Below are 23182 nucleotides of genomic sequence, written 5' to 3'. Positions count from 1 at the left end.
GAGTTGCTCACAGCTCCCAGCAGTCAGGAAGGCTTGTCTTGTCTCTGTCTCTCTCTGAGGTAGCTGCAGAGGCTCCCCGCACCTCTCTGGGCTGGTTCCTGTGGCCCGCAGCCACTTCCTGTAAGAAGGCCTAAGTTGCCTCATGCAGCTACCTGGCTGGTCAGCCCTCTCTCTTGGTCCCAAGCACTGCCCTGTGCACTGAGCGGGGGTGGCTGCCTCATGCAGGGTTGGGGGCCCACAGTACCTTGTGCAGCTATGGTGTCCCATCAGCTGTGCTTAGCGCTCTCAGCCCTGTGCACTGCCCTGTGCACCAAGGGGGCATCTGCCTCATGCAGGGTTGGGGAACCATGATGCCTCATGCAGCCTCCGGGGTCCTTTCAGCTCTACCAGCCCTGTGCACCGAAGGCTCCTGCCTCATGCAGGGATGGGGACCTACGCTGTCTCTTACAGCTGCAGCATCCATTCAGCTGTGCCAGCCCTGTGCACTGAGGGCTCCTGGCTTGTGCAGAGATGGGGACCCACTCTGGCTTGTGCTTCTGCAGGGTCCCTTTAGCTCAGCTCTCCAGTCCTGTGCAACAATCCGTGCACCCAGGACTTCTGCCTCATGCAAGGTGGTAGACCTATGCCACCTTCTGCAGCCACAAGGTCCTGCCTGCTCTCTGGACCCTCCGTGCACTGACCTGTACACCAACACCACAGTTCCCTCCATGGCAAGGCAGGCACAACCACTTGCTGTTTCCTGCTTGGTGGAGGCATTTACAGGGCATTTCTCGGGCAACTGCTCCACTGGAGTATAGCAAAACCCCCAGTTTTTCTTTTTTTCTTTTAAAATGCATTCCCTCCCCTTCCCCAACCATTTCTGACTTTGTCTCTCCCTCTCTATTCCCTATAGATAAGTATAAGTAAGCTAAGATGTAAGGATAAGCTTTAACATTTTATTTTAGGTAGCAAGTTTTATTTCTCTCCCCTCTGCAAATAAGTGCCCTGCTATTTTGATATAGATATCCACTGTTTTATAAGTGATAATTATTATGTTTGTATTGATTTTTTTTTTTTTTACTGCTTTTATATTGTGTGATTACTGTTTTAGGCCTATATATGTAAGTTAGCATAAGTCATGTCAAGTTTCCATCTTGTAATGTCAAGCCTCCATCTTATCCCCATGCCCAAGTTGTGTAACCTATGACTCATACTACCCCTCCTATGTAACTTGGTTTCTGAATGAATGGGGATGAATGAGGGTGCTTGAGAGACAATGGCAGTAGGTCTAAAAATAGCTCCTTCTGAATGACCAAACCATCAACACCAATACCTGGACCAATGACCCAGCCATTGGAACCACCCTCAGCATTCAAGAAACAAAAGATGAGGCAACCCACCATTGTGCCAAGGCTGCACATGCTCAGTAAGAACATCTGGAACCCTCTGGAACAGGACTGACCTTGCCTGGACAGGCCCTCCCATAGGAGATCATAGGTAGTCTACCCCATAAAAAGGGGTAGTGAAGACTGACTCCTTGGGAATGCCATTTCCATCTGGACCAGACCAGCTCCATGTCACACCACCTATCCACCCCAGAGGCCCTGCTGGTGACCCCCTCTGGACAACACTGAGCTGAAGGAGACCCCGACTGGCCATCGAGGACCCACTTTCAGCCTGGGATAGGTAGATATCACCTGCATATTTCCTCCTCCAATTTGGACTCTATCTCTCTCTCTCCTGGACTTCAGCCCCTGCACCAAGCCTCTTTAACCTGTGCTGCCAGTGTGTCTGTGTGTGTGTGTGTGTGCGTGTGTGCACGCGCGCGCGTGCGCGCAAGGAACCAATAAAATATTTTGTCACCATCTCTCCTGTTCAATAAAACCACTATCATTTGTAACCCCAAGTTGGGTTGTGTTTCACTGAGCCCCTGGTCCCTTCCCTGTCTTAAATTCTGGTCTCTGTCTCTCTTCTCACCTCTCAGCCCTGTTGTTTTCTGCAGGCTCTTAGCCCTGTTGCTTTCTGCAGGCTCTCAGCCCAGTTCCCGCCACTTTTTGCCTCCTGCCACCTCTCCCCAATCCCTGTATCTCTCTGCCTTCTCTTTCACACACTCTCTCTCTCTGTGTTCTCCAGCCTTCCCACCCCTGCAGCCCCACTCCCAGTTTTCCTCTCCCCACATACCTCTCAGCTCCCCTGTAGCCTCCTTGCTCCAGCTCCAGCCTCCGGGCTTCTCCCTGGTATTGCTCCTTTGCTCTGCTAGCTTTCTGCTTTCAATAAACAGCAATTAACCTTAAGTTACCCCAACTTCCCTCCAGTCTGCCAGTTCTAATCCTGGCACTGGCAACTTTCATCTCAGACTATACCACCAGTAACCTAAAGTAACCCCAAGCCTCAGCTCCTCAGCCCAGCTCTCTTTATAGTCTACTGGTTCTAATCCCAGTCCTGGTGACTTTCACCCCCTATACTCTCACTCTCTCTCTCTTACCTTAACCTTCCCTCAGGTATGTCAAGTACACCAAGCACATACATGCACACCACAACACCCAAGTTAGGAACTCACCTGTGTGTATGTGTAGGTGAGTGGTATGTATGTGAACTGATATACATGTATGTCACTGTGTGCATGATATATGAATTAGTGATCCATGTATGTGTATTGGGTGTGCAGGTATTGGTAATTGATTCTGGTCTAATTTCTTTTGGTCTGTATCAGTGTGTGTAGGTGCTTGAATTGGTGATAGGTGTGCATTTGCCTAGGCTGGTAATTTCAGATGTGTATGTGCCTGAATTGGTAGTGTGTGTGTGTGCACTCAGGTGGGGGTGCATGCACCTAGAGTGTGTGTATGCACCCTAATTGATTTTTGAGTGTGTGCATGTACAATTGTACACCACGCCTTCCTGTCTAACAGTGCAATATTGAGATCCTGAGAGTTGGCCTGACCCCACAGGGCACCTCGTTCCAATTCTCTGTAGAGAGAACACCCACCTCTTTTGTTTTCCTAAGGACCACATACATAAAAAAAGGTTCTCATTAGTAAGTTTGCCCACTATGGGCCATGTGTTTTATAGTCATGCTGAGTGTTAGCTACAGTTAGCTTCATAGTTGGTTTCCATTACTGAGCATATGCTACTTTTGGCAGAAGTTTAATTACAGTCAGTGTATTAATTAAGGTTTCCTGATGTGTTATTATAAGATGAGGAGTCTTTTCCCCCAAGTTGATTGGGAGGGACTCGAGTTATATTTGAGTAAATGTGATAATATAATCAATATTGGATTGAAATGTAGGTTTACCTAGACTTTCCCTGAAGCACCTTTGCAAGATCAGGAAATCTATTTTTGTCATTTGGAAACTATCATTGGTATATACTGCCTTTGATTATCATTCACGATGCCCATTTGTTATGAACAGCAACTGCATTCATCCAGAGTAACATGGAACCCTGTGTTTTGACAGGGATTGGAGTATCCTGATAGCAGTGAAATGTAATAACCAAGCCTATGCTATGTTGTTGTTATTGTCCTTGTAAAATAACTGACAAGAATAGGAACTAGATTTGTTGACTTGATGTTACTGTACACATGGATACTGAAAGAGCTATGATAGATATGTTTTACTCAGTTTTTCCCAACTCTCCATAGAATGAAAATACATTTTTAGAAAATACAGAAAGGACCATTGTGACCACCTTCAGGTATGGGACTGACCAGATAAAATTATTACGCCAAAAAGATCCCTGGCAAAGCCTCAAGCCATTCTCTGTGAGACATAATGTGAACAGGTCACATGGCACATAACAAGTAGCTCTGAAGTCTGTGGCAGATTGCTACATTCTTTTAAGAGTTGTTGCCTTCTTCTACTATGTTAATTTTCCCAGCTGCTTGGCTGTTCCCAGGTGTGAGATTAGATGCTAGAACAGCTGGGTCGAGCTATAGACGGACTTGGTGTCCATCAGTATGTTTATTCTGAAAGAAAGATTTGGCAGGTTATGTTCCAAAAAGGGTTTGAGTACCTCTTTGGATTAGGAGCTTTGTGGCAGAGTTGTACTTCTACTCAGTGCATCCACAGGTGGTGGATAGTGGAGATGGTTAGCTTCAAAATAAGCAGTGGTAACTGACAAAATAAGCAATCACAGACCAAATGGCAGAAGATATGGTGTGACCAGCAGATAGAACTGCTTTCCCTCCTGAAAAGCTACATATCTCTTCTGATAGTGTGGTGAGATGGGAAGTACAGGTCACCATGACAATAAGCCTGTCCAGCCCCAGCCATGAGTCTACAAGGCCTCAACAGCAAAGCAGGTGGAAGAAGATGTTAAATCTCAACAGCTGCTAGGACAGATAATGGCTTCAGTGGAACAAGGTCTCCAGTTGTCTTGGCCTCCTTGAGAAGGTTCCATTCTCTCAAGAACCATGTGGAAACTGATGTGCAGCAGCTTCTCTGCAATAAAAGAAAGCATGCACAGGCTTAATCCATGAAAACAGCTTTTTAAAGCACATTTTCAACCCCTCTGGTGACCAGCTAGTGCTGATGGGAGCAGAATTGTGATATTCTGAAAGCTCCTAGTCATGAACTAGTACAAAGGCAGCAATTACAAGAAGATCATCTATTACATGGATGAGGCAGGAGTGTGATTTGGCATTGGTAACTGAGACTGAGCAGCCCTCTTCAGGATCCACTCTGCTCACCCCACATGGAAGGGGCTAGAAAAGGTGCCCTAAACATAGTCTACCTACTAGGGGTGTGCAAAATGGTCTGTATTTGATTCAGATTAGTCCCAAATCGGGGACGGTGATTTGATTCATTGATTCAGATCACTGTCCCCAATTCTATTTGTCCAAATGCAAATCTGAAGATTCAATGCTGTTTCAGAGAATCAGTGATTTAGCCATAGACACAGCTTTAAACACTTTTTCTACATACCTCAAGGTACCAGGTGTGGCTCGTGAACACTGCTGGGCAGATGGAATGTCCCACAGGAGCATGGTGGAGGCCCGGCATGCTCAGCGGTGACCCCGGAACTGGACTGGAAGTACTTCCAGTCCATTTCCAGGTCCACTGCCAAACATGGAAGCCGCCTCCCCCGATCCCTGCACCCCTCCCCAGATCAGTAATTGGCCATGGAGGGACCCTGGGTGCCCCCTTCCCAGACCCACACTTCTGGGTCTGCTGCTGAGCATGCTAAGGAGCCCCTCACGCTCTTGTAGGACGCTCCATCCACCCCACCATCGCAGCATTCATGAGCCACCTGGTATCTTATATGTAGAAAAAACATTTAAAGCTGTGTCTATATCCAAATCACTGAATCTTTCCAAATCACTCCAAATCAATTCAGAGGGTTCCGATTTGATTTGGAGAGATTAAAAGGTCTCCTGATGCAATTCAGATTCAGAGATTCAGCCACCGATTTGGGCCAAATCTCCTCAAAATCAAATCAGAGACTGAAGCTTCGCATAGCCCCACTACCTACTTTTTACCCTAACTAAATAACTGTATCCAGTGGGAACACCTTTACTGCGGTCAAAATCAACAAAGACACCCTGGGTTTCAACAGCCTCACCAGCCATCTTCAGACCCACAGATAAAGTGATCATGGAAGACCAATTATCCTCCCCTGGGAGGGATTGCTGATTATGATGCGATTAGGAACAGTGAATCCTGAATTTGTGTGGAGTTTAGATTAGATGACCCTTCATGACACTTCATGTCCTGTGATTCTTCTGAGAGTCTATAATTCTCTTCTTTATTGGTTAGCCTGAATAGAATTTACATTCTTCACATCAGATGTTGGGACAGAAGATAAGTCTATAGACCTGACTTTTATCTTACTTGACAATGCTGTAACCAGGGATCCTGGTATTCTCTGATTTTAAAAAAAAATCCCCAATTTTGGGGTTAAAAAAAGTAATCCCAAATCCATATTTTTCCATGATCAAAATGAAACACCAGTAACACACACACACACATATATATCTTTATGATGTTTCATTTTGATTATGGAAAAATGTGGGTTTGGGGTTACTTTTTAACTCAAATATTGGGGGGGGGGGGTTTAATCAGAGAAAGTCAGAATCCCTGGCTATAACTTAGGAGCAACTCCACTGAAATGTTACATAGTCAGTGAGAGATAAGAATCAAGACCTCTTGTTAATATGATTTTCAAATTCCTTGTATATTGTAGCAGAAAGCCCCCTTTGTACATTTCCCTTCTGGACACTGATATAACAGAAGCCCCTTCTTTCCTGCACCCCCTCCCCCATTTTGTGCATTTCTTTTTCCTTCTAAATATTGGCAGAGACCTAGCATACTCATTGCACGGGTGTGACAAGTTTCAGAGCAAGCCAGAAAGCTGAAGTGGCTTTCTGTAGGAGAAACCTAGAAACTACATCTACATATGAATTAAGCTCAGTGTCACTAAAGAAAACAAAAGAACTAAAATATCCACTTCAAAGACTGTAAATATATCCTGGTGCCAACTCACTTACTGTCCCCAGTAGCCTTTGATCCTCACTACCTCACAATGCATTTATATTTCATCTGTCTTATCTTTACCATGGCATTTTGTATTTTATACTTTTAAACCCTTAAGGAATGTACTCCCTGTAGAATGAAGTTACACCCTAAACCATTATTAAAAACTGCATTGAAATTGCAATTGTAAAGTAATAAAATCTGCTATGTTGGGTGGTTCCTTGAATGAATGCAAGTATGAATGACAAACCAAGTACCTCTGGCTGTTAATTGACAACAGGCTAGCCAGAGGAATTTACCATTACAAAACTCTACTTTACAAGCCATTTTAAGGTAATCAAACCGAGCAACTGATTCCTGGAACTGAGCACCCAACCTATTGACTATTCTTGTAACTCATGACAATACAGCCATTAAGTCCCTAAGTCAAGGGTGGACTCCCAAAACTTCAGTACCAGCAGGTAGAGACCCCGTGACTAACAGCTGTCATGTGCTACTCAAAACCCAGGTGGAACAGCGACCTCCAGACTGGGCAACCAGGATGATGCTGGGGGATCACACAAGTCTGCAAGAATGGGGTAACAGGCAGTGAAGCATGACCCTCAGTGGCATCCTCTCATCCAGCACCTGACCTACCAAGACAGAAGAACAAGCAGACAACCCCCTTCTAGAGAAGAAATTTCCTGGAAAGAAGCTGACCATCAAGAGCAGACTCCAGGGTCTCGGTTATGTAGATATACTGACACCAGTGCTCTCACAATCGCTAAAGCAGCTACTATACACATGGGTTTAAATGACAGGGGTTTAAATGAGTGAGTATATGTGATTTAGCTGGAAATACAAAATGATGGATTTACAATTAGGTATTTGGCAGAAGCCATTACCTAGTCATTTTCAGAAGGTTTTCTTTTGTGACGATGAAGAGGTAAATGGCTTGGAGTAAACACAGTTACATTGTGTAGTATGCTGCAGTTTAGGGTCAGCAATAATATTTATTGCAAAAGAAATGTAAAGAAATGCATTTGTTTTTGTTGACGAAATATACATGAACTCTGTACTTGCATATCATTCTGTGACAAAAGTCAGCATTATTTGTTCATATTCCATTAAAGAAACTAGAGACAATATTGAGTGCAACAAATGTGTTCATAAATTACCCATTTCTCTTGCTTTTTAATGATGGATTACATGGTCAATTGCTGAGCATTATGTAGCTGCTGAATAAACCCACTGAGTTGGAGCAAGTAGTCTTAGGAAGACAATAGATTTTTGGAAGCAAACCAAGACCTGGATTCTGCTCTGGGTTCTGCCTGTGACCTCCTCTATGATCTCGAACAAGGCATTTCATCTCACTTACCCTCTGAATCCTGTAAAACAAGGATAATTGCACTTGCCAGAGCTGAGTCAACAATTCCTAGTGAATAAATGACTAGCAGATTGTAGTTCTATTTTCTGTTTGTCAGTAGGCATAGTCAAGTACATTGATTATTCACATTTATTTGATACATTTTTTGACAGCTTTTCCTTTTTGTTTCTGGACTGAGATAATAAATAGTCACCTGTGATTATTCAAATATGGAGTTGTCAGTTATTTGGGACTGGGCACATAAGCCATAGGGTATTATGTTTCCTGCTTGACTGAAAGAACTCTTACAGATTAGATGGAGGACTGGAAAAATCTGAACCTTTTGAAATTCCGGGGCAGAGGTATCCATTTAGGCAAGGCAGCTTATACAGTGAGGCGGAAGTGACATGGTTAGAAAATGTTAACTCTTTCTATTCTGAACCTCGCTGACAGTATACAAGGCATTGCTTCTAAGAAAGCTTCCATTGCAAAATGTATAACTTAATTAATAAATTAAATCTAAGTTTATCTTATTGGGTATAAACCCAGAAATATAGAGCATATGGACACTGCCCTAATGTTATGTATAGGAGTGTACCACGGGACATGCTTAGCACGCCTGCTCCTATTCTGTGCACAAACCAACTCTTGAAAATGGAGCAATGTAGGTGTCATACAGCAGGCCTGAGTATGTGCTCAAAGTCAGTCTTGAGATCTCTGTCAGGCATCCTTATTGCACTCAGGGCCACGATCCTGAGGCTATATTGCTTCATTTCTAGAATTTGGCATGGATAGAACAGGGGTGGATGTGGCATGTTTTGCCATGGAAGTTCTGAAGCCGTGTAGAAGATCTGTTAGAGTCTGTGTTCAGGTATAACCAGAACTTTGTTTGTGGAGGGTACAAACAGATCCTGTCTTACTGGCTCCATTTAATTTATGGCAGGGCTCTGCCAAGGCATTTGGGAACATGAGGGCAGGTTTCTCCCTGTCTTGCTTCAAAGTTAAAGAAGTACAAGTGTGTTCATTTCCTTTATTTGAGGGCAATTAGGTCTACTTCACTTTATAGGGCCAAATTGGGTGGTGGTGATAGCCCCAGTGCCTGCCTTTTGTGTAATAGCCTATTGGTCACGATGCTCTGCCTTGTTCATCCTGGCAGTTTTTCAAATCTCCATTTCTCATACTTCAGTAAAATGTCCTGCTCATCCAGTAATAGAATAAGAGTCCTAGGGGTACTCTCCACCCATTCATTTGAAGAAACTGGACTATTGGGCAGCCAAGAAGTGGGGCAGGGGTGGAGAGATTAATTTAGTAGAAGCCTGATTCTGTAGCCTACTGGTTAGGAAAAGAAACCGAGAGGAGGAATTTCTGGGTTCCAATCTCTGCTTGCAGAATGGTAATGATGATTCTTTTTACTAAAGCATATCAAATATAAAATGCACAAACAGCTCTGGAAGCAAGAACTGGAACCTGGTACTTTTCTCACCAATCTCTAAATTACAGACTTGCATTTCCTCTTTCTTGTTTCTGATCTCCTAACTCAGGGGTGGGCAACTATTTTGGCTGGAGGGCCACTTAATGAGTTTTGATGAGCTGCCAAGGGCTGCATGCACCAAATCTTTCAGAAGATATAACTGAAACAAATTATAGATAAAAGAACAAATCGTGTAAGAATCAAACATCTACTATAACATATTTTAATTTTATTTTCAAAAACATTTTTTTTACCTGGTTTGTGTTTTTGAGTAGTGTATATAGAGGCAATTTGCATAATAGCTCAAAATACAATCTTACTTTTGTATATTGTGTGTGGGAGGGTGTGCATGTGTGTAGAAGGCTGCCTGCATGCTAGGTCCAAGGAGCCAGCAATGGGTGGGGGGACAGAGCAGAGTCAGAGCTCCATGGAGCAGAGCAATGCAGTGTGGTGCTGGTATAGTCCACCCCCTCCACCCAGCCCGTGGCTGCCATCATGGTGCTCCTGATGGGGCCAAGCCCTGCCTGCTTCTGCCTGGGACAGCCTGCACTGCACCCACCACTGACCCAAGCCCCGGCCCTAGCCAGCATGCACAGCTTCCTGGCATGGTTGCTCCCATGTTGTTACAGTTGCTCAGGTACTGCGTAACTCCCTGCCCCTCCAGTGGCAGCTTCTCCTCCTGGCCCTGTTGCACCACTCTGGGCAGTAGGTAGCATAGGGAAGGACAGTGGCCATGGGGATGTGTTCCAGACACCATATGCCCAGCAAGGTATGGAGGAGATCTACATGCCCCAGTATGTGGAGCTCCAGCTCCAGATCCTGGCCACCTCCCACCCACTCGGCACTTGTAGGTGGCTACTCATTGCACCAGGCAGGTTGGAGCAGGTGATGGACAATCAGCAGATGTTTGTGGGAGTGTGGCATGGGCTGTTGCAGGTGGGAGCAGGCTGGGCTCAGCCCCCTGTGAAGTCCTGCAGGGGCAGACATGGGCTAGATGCAATCAATTGGAAGGTGCCTACTTGTGGGCTGAATCCAATCAGTGGGTGGACGAGATCCAGCCCAAGGGGTGTATTTTGCCTACCCCATCCTAACTTTAGCACTCTTAGCCCAGCTTTTGCAGTAAATAAGAGATCTGGTGATTAGGGCATGCTCCTGGGCTTGAGCCTCCTCAGGCTTAGGAGGCTCTGGAACCCAGGGTATGTACTTCATGGGTGAGTACTCAATTGCTAGACAATTATGCTGAATACAGCATCAGCCAGTTAGCTGCTTACCCTCAAAAAGGGGCTAGGAGTTCTGGCTCCCAAGTAAATGGAGGTGCCCAGCACACAATCATGATTTAGGTCCTAAGCTCCAGAGATGGGGAAGAAATCCAGTCACTCTGTGGGCATGTGTACACGTGCACATTTATGGTGACTTAGGCCAATTTGAATGTAAATTAGATAACTGCATCATGCAGGTATCAAATTTATACCCGATTAATTATTGTGCAGAAATGCATGTGTAGATGTGTTACTGCACAGTAGCCTGGGGGCCTCCCTGCTGGGTCTGCCCAGTAACAAGGGGGCTGGCCTGAGCCAAGGCCCAGGGCTCCTGGCTGGCCACCTCTCCTGGCTTCAACTTGGGACTAAAGTTAGTCTCAAAGATTGGCAGCTATGTGGCTGAAGGGTAGAGCTCTCCTCAGTGGCCACAGGGGCATAGGGCAGGCTGCTCTGACCTAGGACCAAATTTAGTCCCAGGTCACTGCATGTGTAGACACTAGTGTATTCCTGCTTACTGCACAGTAGTTTACTGCTCAGTAAATTTAAGCTGGAGTAAATGTACGTGTAGTCATTTTTCTGTATTTGGAAAGCTTTTTTGAAGTACTTAAATTCATACTTGCCCAGTTCTACTTCTTGTCTTCCTTTCTGAAGGTACTTTGCAGCCTTCAGATAAAAGTGAAAAAAACCCTTTTTTGTTAATTTTGTTGTTCCCATGTTTGTGCTTTCCCAGCCTCACAGGAATAAGATATTCCTGTGTACTCCATGGTGGTCCTACATTGGAAGGTTTGTTTCCATAGTATCCCTTTTGATAAATGCTTTCTGGCTTCACAATACACGAAAATGTCCTAAACTATATTAACTGTAATTATCTTGTAACAGCTACTGCAGAATCAGACCTGTTAATGTGGAATATTGTGAAAAGTGTTTCCAGTTACATAAGTCTTGTAATATTAAAATACAGGGGCAGGAAAAAGGAAACAATAAATCAGAAGTAAAGGATGAACAGAGGATGGATGGAGGCTCTTACTTTGCTTAAATTAATGGTAGTTTTACTGCTTTGCTCCCTTTTCTTGTTCTTCTGCTCATGCTCAGCATAACCCTGCTTTAAGCTACAGATGGCTTATGATCAGGAAGGTGTTTTAAATGTTCTTTTGTGTTTTATGTTAGAATTAAATTAAATTTTCTGTTCAAGACATCTTTACCATCTTACGAAAGTCAGGCTGAACTGGGCAAAAAGCTAAGTCCCTAGGTTTGAGTGACAATAGCTTCTTTGGGAACAGCAAAATATTCTGTCTAATAGTTCCTTGCAGCTCTGTTAGATCAAAGTGTAACTCCAGCAACAATGACATCCACATAAGCATCAAAGATGCTTACAGCCCTTATTCATACAAGTTTTTTTATACATGTGAAGTCTTCTATTGTCACCAACAACAATAAAGGTGTTAGTAAGAACTGCTTCTACAAGTAAAGTTTGCAAAACTGAGTTAATAACTGTGATTTACATAGTTATAAATACTTATAGTACATGTGGACCTGAAATCTGGAACCAAACACCCCTGAAATTTAGATGCATTGGCATTCTTTTTGTAAAATTTGTATCCTGAACTCCCCTATAGCAAATACAAGAACACTGTTAATGTTTAAACATTATTCTGTATAGTGAGCACACATCTTTTTGAAGATACTGCTCTGAGAAAGCCTTACAATTTTCAAATGGGTAGAAAAATATTTCTAAGCCTGACTATTGTGTACATGCCATACAAAACAACACTCTTGTGTAGTCTGGCTGGTACATCTAAGTATTTATTTGTCTATAAGGTATATTCATTTATTAATTGAACTTATGGAATTACTTCTCTTCCAAATAACACATTTTGAAAATTATATGGTTATGTGAGAATCTATAAAACCTGCTCAAAAACATAATTGTCTAAAAGAATGGAGCAAAAATGTACAGGGGAGGGGAGGGGATTAAATGTTCATTTTTTTCCATAGTGTCATTCTTCTGACTTAGTGTTCTCTAATAGAAAGATGCAGTCAGATAGCTAGTACTCATTTTTATTTTCAGTGCCTTGGATGTTTACTGAGGGATTACAACAAACTTCTACACTTTATCTACATTTTAATAGGTCAATGTGAACATGGGAAGTATATTAAGGTGGACTGCACTACTTATTAAACTTACATGAGTTCATCACAAGCCCTCAGCAGTGTTTGTGCAATAGAGGCTGGACAGGCATACATGTCTGAGGTCATGCATCCAGCCAGTTTGTAAGACGATCCTTCTGTGCTGAGCCATCAGCCATCCTTAGTATAGGGGCGCACTCATACACACATTCCTGTCAAGTCATCTTGTGAAAGGCTGCCTGCTTCCAGCTTGGCTTGAAAGTGCAACCTTAATAAAACTCACTGAGGTCTGAGAGAAAATAGCAGTTCTGCAGCAGATAGTGTAGGGGAAAGAGACTGGGATATGCATATGCAGCTGACTAAAGCAGGCTACATGCTGGACTGTAACAGAGAGGAAACAATAAATCCTGGCTACTATGCAATAAATATTCCCAATTTTAACTAAGAAAGCTCTCATAGTGAAATAAAAAAAACCAAAAACATTTTAGCCAAAGCTGTTATTTAATACTTTCCTCCAGTCCTTTTCCCAAAGATTTTTTTTTCCAATAAAATAAAAAACAAACTTAAAGAAAGAGGAGGGAAAAGTTCCTGTAAGAGTAGGAGAGGAGAGTGATAGTGATAACATGACAATTTTCCTTTCCTTTGCTTTCCTGGTTGCTCTTCTGACTCACATAGGGTGCAGTAACCAACGTCGGGGTCCTGATTCCAGTGGGAGAAGATATAATCGGATTCAGCACGGGCAGTGCACCTATACTTTCATTCTTCCAGAACAAGATGCAAACTGTCGTGAAAGCACGACAGATCAGTACAACACAAATGCTCTTCAGAGAGATGCTCCTCACGTGGAACAGGATTTCTCTTCCCAGAAACTGCAACATCTGGAACATGTGATGGAAAATTACACTCAGTGGCTACAAAAAGTAAGTGTTTCTCTTTCATCTTTTTACTGAACTGAATCTGTGTTGCTTGTGTTGTTCATGGCTTGCAAGGGTTTCTATGAGAACTGAGATAACATGGGTTTCTCTCTTTTCTAAGTATGCATGGTGAGAAAGGTTGTAGTTAGAGTACACCCTTTTCAGGAGATTTGCTCTTGGGAACAAAAAATTCTCCACATTGCTGGAAGATGTATCTTTTAAAAGCTTGATCCCTAGAGACCACTTATGTGTTGAGAACCAAAGACTATAATGATCCTTCAGAGGCTTCTAATGATAGAACTCTTTATTAAGTGTTCTTATAATCCCTATTTATACTTCTGGGCTTTAGAGCAAATGTTGTGAAGGATACCTGCTGTTGTGACAGCAAAAGTGTTTTCAATGTGTTGTATAAAGCTGAAGGTAATACCAGCAGAATTTTATTATTCTACCAATAAACAGATTCTGTAGTCTTGCAACATTCTGCTAAATACTAGAAAGAAAAAATACAATATTGTTAAAGAAATCAAAGCAACATGACTTAAATGTATAAGCTACATTTGGCACAAAATGGTATTCTTTATACTGGCATATGTAAAATAGATGATACTGGAGATATAGTAGCTTTCTGAAGTAAGACAATAAGAAAACATTAGTATTTTAGTAAATTTGGGCTACAATTTTCAACCTTCCAATTAACTTTTTAAATTTAAGGTATGACATGGGGCATGATACTATAAAGATATATACGTAAGTAACTTTACTCATGCAAGTAGTTCTATTGACTTCTGAAGGACTATTCATGTAAGTAAATCCAGAAGCAAAAGCCTTCCCAAGATTCAGGCTTTAGCTTCTTTAAATAAAAAATGTTAATGGCTCCACACAGCTGACAATTTCATCCTAAAACCATTTCCTCTGTTGATTGTGGATGTGAAAATATGACTGCTGTCACACTGGTACAGTGACCTGTTTCAGTCAGCATTACTCTGTCAAGACAAAATTGTCACTTAACGACATGCTTAAGCAGACAAAACAGCACTAGAAAAAGTTTCAAACTGTGTTGTATTCCATGAATGACATGCTTGACCAGCAATACAGTTTCACATTTAGAATGAACTCGATATTCAATAACAGTGCAAATACAATTCTAAGTTAAGCAAACTAATTTAAATGCAATTGTTGATTGCTACATCATTTCCAATTGACATCCGTCTTAGACACATTTGTTACCTTTTCTGTATTTAATCTGTATTTTTTCTTTTCAATTTTAACTGTGTGTGGTGCTAGAGATGAAAAGGGTAATCTTATATACAATAATCATGTGACTGAACAGAACACCCCCATCACAAGATATACCCAGATATGCAACTTTCTCTCTTTAGTTCAACTATATATATAATTATTTATTTGAACTATGCTTAGAGTGCTTAAATAAGACATAAAATTGGAAATGGAGGAATGTTTTTCTTCCTAGAGGGTAAAATTCTTGCCCAGTTATAGGACTATCCCTTTAGTGTTTCAAAGCAAGCACTAAGAACAGGAAAATTATTGTGTATGTTCATGCATTCATGCTTTTACTTGAGCAAATTGCCTGCTGAATCATTCTGACAGGATTGTTACTTATTCTGCTTTTGTCCACTAGGGACTGAACTAAGATCATTGTTTCATTTAAGAATAGAACAAGAAGAAAAATGAGTCTCTAGAGCTTTAAAGTGAATTAGAGATAGTCCTCACACTTTAGGGGAGATGAATGAAGAGATAGCTAATGTAACTGTTATTTTTGAAGTCTGTACTCTGCTGCAGAGATTGTTCTGCTCTAGGCAGATCCCCTCCTCCTTCCCAGAGACAGTTTACATAAAACTAGCAAATAGCAGTCAGCATGTATTACCATGTGTCAGTTTTCCCCAGAATGAAAGGACTTGGTTCTCAGTGTGAAGGGGTATGACTCACAGCAAGCAAATGAGTCTGACTTGACTGCATCATTATATACCCAAATATTTAATTTGCTTTGCTGCCATCATTACAGGACCGGAGGGGAATAACTAATCTCTTATAACTATCCAGTAACAATCTCCAATAACTGTCTTTCAAAAGAAAGATACTGTTTAATTGAAGTAAATAGATATTTCAGATTTTGAATGTCCTATTCTATTTCATGTATGGATTTCCCCCCAGAATTCATAATATTGGATGTAGGTAATAATATACTTTTTGTACATTTGTACACCTGCTATGAACAGGATAACTGAGAAATAGTACTAGTTAAAGGCTATAACACAAATCATGCACTATGCAATCATGCTATTTTAACAATAATTATAAATACTATTCAGCATTTATACTTGGACTAAAGAGGACATTCATTCATTACCCTAAAAACTAATAGATGTCATTTGTCAAAATTGTATATTGTCATGTTTACCAGAATATGTTGTTTTTAAACATATGTTCTAAGAATGACATGCCTTACAAATGCATTCTTGCTCATTTTACAAGAGATTGATAATAATGCTAATGTAAAGGGAATTCAAATGTATGTTTAATTTGATTTGTAAGTTGTTGTGGTAAAGCTTTTGGATCAGCATAGCAAAGAGAACTATTTTGATCTTTTGTTAAACTAGCAGACTTGTGAAACAATAGTAAATCTTAAGAAAGAAAAAAAGCCCAAACCTCTCCTGGGATAGGGAAGAGTAACTTTTTGCCATGCACTGCCAGTTTGATTTTGGATAAAAATTCCCTCGCTTGGGTAGCTGAGTACAGGCAATTAAATTTCAGCATTGTCCAATGTCATTTACATATCTATTGTTAGAGTTACTGTGATTGGTTGGCAAACCAAGAACAGAGCAAAATGCTCTCCATAGAAACTACCAAAAAGATGACTTGGTAAACATTTTCAGAGGTTTTCCTAGAGCTGTTTATTTTAATACTGGATATCTTTCCCCATTCTTTAAGATCTGGTTTCATTTCTGCAATATGTTTGTGTAAATAATTCAAAATAAACTGTGCATTTAAGTTTGTGACTTGCAGTAACTGACTGGCACACTTGATATTGAATTGTACAGTGTTTAATTGAAGTATATAAGTTTTATCCAAAAAAAATTCATGTATGTTTTTATCTTGGCAACCTAGTTATTGTAGTCAAATAGTATGAACTTAGGGTATCAATGAAATATGAATAGCTACACACAATTGAAAATATTGTATCCATTGAGCACTCATTTTATTTATAGTGGTAGTTAGTGTAAATAGATGAAGCTTAGCTCCTAAATGAACTATATGGTATTCACTCTATTCTCTTGCTTCCTTTAACAGCTAAGCTATATCATAGTATGTTAAACTCTATTCTTAACAACTATACATCAGAAAATTATAACCACAAAGCTTGTCATAAAACATGATCTATCATCTTTTAACTTGCTAACATCCAAGTTAGGATTTTTCCTTTATTGATTACACTGCTGACCCCTGCATCACATTCTGGGAGCTTCAGCAGTCATTGAACAGGCTGACGTGTTAGTGCTGTTACCAGCTATAGTGGGGGCAGTAAAGGAGGCTGCCCTTGGGTCCTGGTGAATAAATGAAGGGTGGGAGTAGCTGTCCAGGGAAAAAGGACAAAGAAACAATGGTCTCAAGTTGCAGCAAGAGAACTTAGTTTAGACACTAGGACAAATTTTCTCCTTGTGAAAGTGGTTAAGCATTGGAGCAGGCTACATAGAGCAACTGTAGAATCTCCATCTATGAACATTTTAAGAGCAGGTTAGATGAACACTTGCCTAGGATGGTTTAGATAGGGATGATCCTGCCTTGAGTAAAGGGTTGGGCTAGATAACTCTCCTGAGATCCTTTTCAGCCCTACTTTACTATGATCCTATTTCTATCTAAGGACATAGGTATTTGCAAATCTTTTTTCTTTCAATCTCTAGGTCACCTAGAGATTAAAAGGTTTGTTCATGTGAATAATGGCTCCTATTTCAATGGGAGTGCAATGCAGGTGAGTAATAATTACGTGCCTAAATGGTCGTAAGCTCAGACCTTAAAAGTTCTCAGCTTGGGTCCTACATCTGAAGTGACTGAATTTGTACTGAAGTGGCTGAACTGATTCATACTGGGTGTATCTACATGTGCTAGTAAGGCGACACGAAGTCAGGTGCAGTTCACACAAGAGTTACCTGCTTTCAGGCACAATGTCCGCAGGTGTGCCTGGAAACGCAGTCCTGGGCTGGCAGGATCATGGGGGTCAGCCCTGGGCTCTGGGTGGTGGTGTTGGGCAGTGGAGGGGCTGGTAGGAGCTGAGGAGCTGGTCCCTGGCTCTATGTGTAGCAGGGAGGACTAGCTGGGGCGCAGGTTGCCTCAGTGCAGGGCTAAGTGGCAGTTACCCACCATGCTAAGGCACCCTGTGCCCCAGCCAGCTGGGGAGCAGCACATGGAGCAGCACATGGATTTCTGATCTCTGCATGCTGCAGAGCCTCCACAATGAGGCAGCTGTACCCCAAGCAGCCACTCTCTGACTGGCTGGCATGCAGTGTGCCTCATGACAGGGGAGCAGCCAGCCCAGGGCTGCCTGCTCCCCAGTCTCTGTGTGCCTCAGTGCAGGGCTCCACTGTGGAGCCCCGCACACTGAGGCACATGGAGCCCCCATGCTGAGGCACACTGCACCCCAGGCAGCCAGGGATCAACTGGCTGGGGCACAGTGTGCCTTGAGACAGGGGAGCAGCCAGCCCAGGGCTGCCTGCTCCTCTGTCTTCATAGTTTCATAGTTTCTAGGGTTGGAAGGGACCTGAGCAGATCATCTAGTCCGACCCCCTGCCATGGCAGCAAAGAGTACTGGAGTCAAATGACCCCAGCAAGATGTTCATCTAACCTCCTCTTAAACACCCCAGGATAGGAGCCTGCACCACTTCTCTTGGAAGCTGGTTCCAGACCCTAGCCGCCCTGACTGTGAAGTAGCACCTCCTGATATCTAACCTAAACCTACCCTCTGCCAGCTTGTGACTGTTATTCCTGGTCACTCCTGGCAGTGCTCGGGGAAACAGTGACTCCCCCAATGCCCGCTGATCCCCCCTGACTAGTTTATAACAGACCACAAGATCCCCCCTCACCCTTCTCTTTTGGAGGCTGAACAGGTTCAGGTCCCGTAGCCTCTCCTCATAGGGCCTGCCCTGCTGCCCCCTGATCATACGAGTGGCCTTCCTCTGGACCCTCTCCATGCTGTCGACAACCCTTTTGAAGTGTGGCGCCCAGAACTGGACACAATACTCCAGCTGCAGCCTGACCAGTGCCACATAGAGGGGGAGGATCACCTCCTTGAACCTGCTCGAGATGCATCTGTGGATGCATGCCAAGGTGCGGCTGGCCTTCCTTACTGCCTCCCCACACTGCCGGCCCATGTTCATCTTGGAGTCAATGATGACCCCCAGATCCCTTTCCGCCTCCGTGCTGACAAGAGGGGAGTTCCCCAACCTGTAGGTATGGTGCCGGTTGTTCCTCCCCAGGTGCATCACCTTGCACTTGTCTGTGTTGAAACCCATCCTATTCTTGTCCGCCCACCCTTGTAACTTGTCGAGGTCTGATTGTAGCCTGTTGCATCCTTCCAATGTGCCCACGTCCCCCCACATCTTAGTGTCATCAGCAAATTTGAACAGGGTGCTTTTTACCCCCTCATCCAAATCACTGATGAAGGTGTTGAACAGTGCGGGCCCGAGGACCGAGCCCTGCATAACCCCACTGCCCACGTCCTTCCAGGTTGAGAAGGACCCATCTACTACCACCCTCTGGGTGCGGCCCTCCAGCCAGTTGGGGACCCATTTGACTGTGTGGGTGTCTACACCACAGCCCCCCAGTTTCTTAATGAGAACAGGGTGAGAGACAGTGTCAAAAGCCTTCCAGAAGTCCAGGAAGACTATGTCCGCTGCTACCCCTGCGTCTAATGATCTGGTGATCTGGTCGTAAAAGGCCACAAGGTTGGTCTGACAGGACCTGCCACTGATGAACCCACGTTGGTTGCCCCTAAACATGTAGTCCCCTGCTGGCCCCTCCTGGATGTGTGCCAGCATAATTTTCTCGAACAGCTTGCCTAGGATCGAGGTGAGACTAACCGGCCTATAGTTTCCCGGGTCCTCCTTCCTGCCTCTTTTGAAGATGGGGACCACGTTGGCCCTCTTCCAGTCCTCCAGTACCTCACCAGAGCACCATGAGTGCTCATAAAGTTGTGCCAGGGGACTTGCAATGACCTCGGCCAGTTCCTTTAGAACTCTAGGGTGGAGATCACCCGGGCCGGCTGACTTGAATACGTCCAACCCCTCCAGAAGCTCCTTAACTAAATCCTCGCTAACCCGTGGCCCAGGTGTGCCTCCCCCAGGGCCCAAGGGGGGCCCAGCAGGGAGGTGGCTGTTCTGGTCCCTACTTAGGAAGACAGAGGCAAAGAAATCGTTAAACATGTTAGCTTTGCCATCTGGTGTGACGACCAAGTTTCCCATGGCGTCCTGCAAGGGCCCCACATTACCCGGGACCTTCTTTTTACCCCCTACATATTTAAAAAAGGACTTCTTATTGTCCTTAATCTGGGAAGCTAGCCCCAGTTCCATCTCTGCCTTGGCCTTCCTATCTGCCCCCCTACATCCCCGAGCAACTACAGAATAGTCCTCCCCGGTGATGACCCCTTCTTTCCATTGGGTATAAGCCTCCTTTTTAGCAAGGAGACATTCCCGGATGCTTTTGGTGAGCCACGGAGGCTAGTGTGCTTTCCTGCTCCCTTTGATCCTCATTGGGATTACCTTCCTTTGGGCTTGGAGGATCATCTCCTTAAGGAGCGACCACTCTCCTTGGACACCTGGTTCCCCTCCCCTCCAGGACCTCAGCGCTTCTCCAACTATCCTCCTTAGCTCATTGAAGTCTGCCCTCCTAAAATCTAGGGCCGCTGCCTTACTGCATGCCTTTGCCACCTTGCGCTGGATGGTGAATTCCAGCAGGCAATGATCGCTGTCACCCAGGTGGTCGAGCACCTGCAGCCCCCTCACCAGCTCATCACCTGTGGCCAGCACTAGGTCCAACAAGGCATCCCCCCCTGGTGGGGCTGTGCACCTCCTGGGTTAGATGGAGGTCCTGCACTCTGGCCAAGAACCTACGTGACCATTCAGACCTGGCTGACTGTTCTTCCCAGCAGATGTCTGGGAAGTTCTGGTCCCCCATGACTAGCACATCCTTAGCCTTCACTACCTCTGTGAGCTGACCCAAGAATTTCTGGTCAAGCTCTTCTCCCTGGTTGGGAGGTCTGTAGTAGACTTCCACCGTTAAGTCCCTTTCCCCTCGACTGCCTTGTACTCTAACCCAAAGCACTTCAGAGTGCCCCTCCCCTGACTCTTTGCTAATTAACGAGGATGTGTATTCCTCCTTAATATAGAGCGCCATGCCCCCACCTCTCTTTCCTATCCTGTCCCTCCTGTACAGCCTATAGCCCTTTACATTGACCGCCCAATCATGCGTTTCATCCCACCACATTTCTGTAATCCCCACTATGTCCGGGCTGGTGTCAGCCAGAAGGAGGGTGAGTTCCTCCTGCTTGTTGCCCATACTACGAGCGTTTGTGTAGAGGCATTTGAGGCCTCCTGTGGGTGTGTGTACTGACCCCCTAGTCCCAGCATTACCCTGGTCCCTCTCTCTTACCTGTTTGATTGCTTCACTCGTCGGTCTGGGCTGGGCTGTAGTTGTGGGTGCTGTTTGGTCTGGCAGTCTGATGTTTCCTCCGCCCTCATCTTCCCCTTCCCCCGACGAGCCTAGTTTAAAGTCTTGAGGCATACTGCACCCCAGCTGGCCATGGAGTGTCTGGCTGTGGCCCAGGATGCCTTGGCACAGGGGCTCTGCAATACATGGAAATGGGGGTGCAAGCAGCCATGAGCTGCCTTGTCCTCCGTCTCCACATTTGTTCCAGCACACTCCACTTGGGCATGCATCCATAGATGCATCACAAGCAGGTCCAAGGAGGTGATCCTCCCCCTCTATGCGACATTGGTCAGGCCGCAGTTGGAGTACTGTGTCCAGTTCTGGGCGCTGCACTTCAGGAGGGATGTGGACAGCATCGAGAGGGTCCAGAGGAGGGCCACTCATATGATCAGGGGGCAGCAGTGTAGGCCCTACGAGGGGAGGCTATGAGACCTGAACCTGTTCAGCCTCCACAAAAGAAGGCTGAGAGGGGATCTGGTAGCCAAGGGGGACCAGTAGGTAATGGGAGAGTCCCTGTTTCCCCAAGCACTACTGGGAGTAACAAGGAACAATGGTTGACTGAGAGTAGATTCAGGCTAGACATCAGGAGGCGCTACTTTACAGTCAGGGCAGCTAGGAGCTGGAACCAACTTCCAAGGGAAGTGGTGCTCGGTCCTACCCTGGGGGTCTTCAAAAGGAGGTTAGACAATCATCTAGCTGGGATTGCTTGACCACAGCATCCTTTCCTGCCCATGGTAGGGGGTTGGACTTGATGACTACTTAGGTCCCTTCTGACCCTACCAACTATGAAACTACTGTGCTTTGCACCACTTTTTTCTTCTGGGTTTTTTTTTTGCTGCCAGGAAATGCCAGTAGCAAATTTTGTCCAGCACTGTAAATTAGTAGTGCCATGCAGTTTTACATGCAACATGTGAAGTTTGTGATGCCACAAACTGCATGTGCCTGCATGTCTGTATCCGGCCATAAGGTGAAATATTGACTCAGTTGAAGTTTAGGAGTCAGTGGGTGAGAGACAGGCTGAGTGCGGGGGGGAAGAAGGGGGATGAATGTAGCAGTTAAATAGTGGAGAGGTACCTGGGGAGTCAGCTGTCAGGCAGGTTATAATGTCATAAATCCAATGTCTATATTTTCCAATGTCCCCCTTCTCCCCCAACCCAGCCTGTCTCTCACCCACTGACTCCTCAATTTACATCTTCACTGACTGCCTATCTTGCATGCATATCAGCCCAGCCTTTGCCTTCTTTACTTTTCTTTCCATCCAGGAAGAGCACACACCAACTCCAGAAACTTCCTCAACCTGACGAAGGGCTTTTAAACCCAAAAGCTTGCTTAGATTTTTTCCCCCAACTATTTAAGTTGGTCTAGTAAAAGATATCAAATTTACCCAAAGAATCTTGTTTGCCTGTGTCCTTAGACCAAGACGGCTACAACCTACACCCCTGTAATCACTAGAGATGCTCTGAGGTACCCATAAGAAAGACATGGGACCTCAAACATGGAAATATATAAGAACTGATGTAAGTGTAGGAGATTATCTATTTGGCATTAAAAAAATAAAAGCAGAAGAATCAGAAATGGTATTGAAGCCACTCTGTCTTCTTCTTTCTTATTTTAATCATATTTTCTATCAAATGACCTTTAAAAATATTCCCAGGCTTGGATAGAATTTTTAAAATCATATGTGACATAAAACCTGTGTTTATTTTATTTTCATATGTAAAAGCAGTTGTTAGAAATTTAATTTATTAGTCATCAAATTTGTCACAGAAATGTCCTGCCAGCATTCTCTGGGAGATGTCACTTGCCTTAGAGCACTGTTATATTCCTCAAAATCAAATTCAGATATAACAGGAGCCATATGTTGCTATTTCATAGGTCCTTAGTATTCGCTGTTGTAAATG

General features: G+C 44.1%; 1 protein-coding gene across 1 annotated transcript in view; it reads left to right on the top strand.

The window, feature by feature from the left end:
* Window positions 1-12884: 12884 nt before the first annotated feature.
* Window positions 12885-23182, top strand: part of ANGPT1 (angiopoietin 1) — a 264971-nt gene continuing 254673 nt past the window's right edge. The window contains exon 1 of the mRNA XM_090040502.1: window positions 12885-13571. Coding sequence (XP_089896628.1) covers window positions 13275-13571 — 297 coding nt within the window. The 5' untranslated portion in view covers window positions 12885-13274. The remainder of the gene's footprint in view (window positions 13572-23182) is intronic.

The sequence above is a fragment of the Crocodylus siamensis genome, chromosome 3 (genome assembly GCF_052110815.1).
Source record: "Crocodylus siamensis isolate JL-2025a chromosome 3, ASM5211081v1, whole genome shotgun sequence".
Lineage (NCBI taxonomy): Eukaryota > Metazoa > Chordata > Crocodylia > Crocodylidae > Crocodylus > Crocodylus siamensis.
This window is presented reverse-complemented; position numbering and strand designations above follow the sequence as displayed.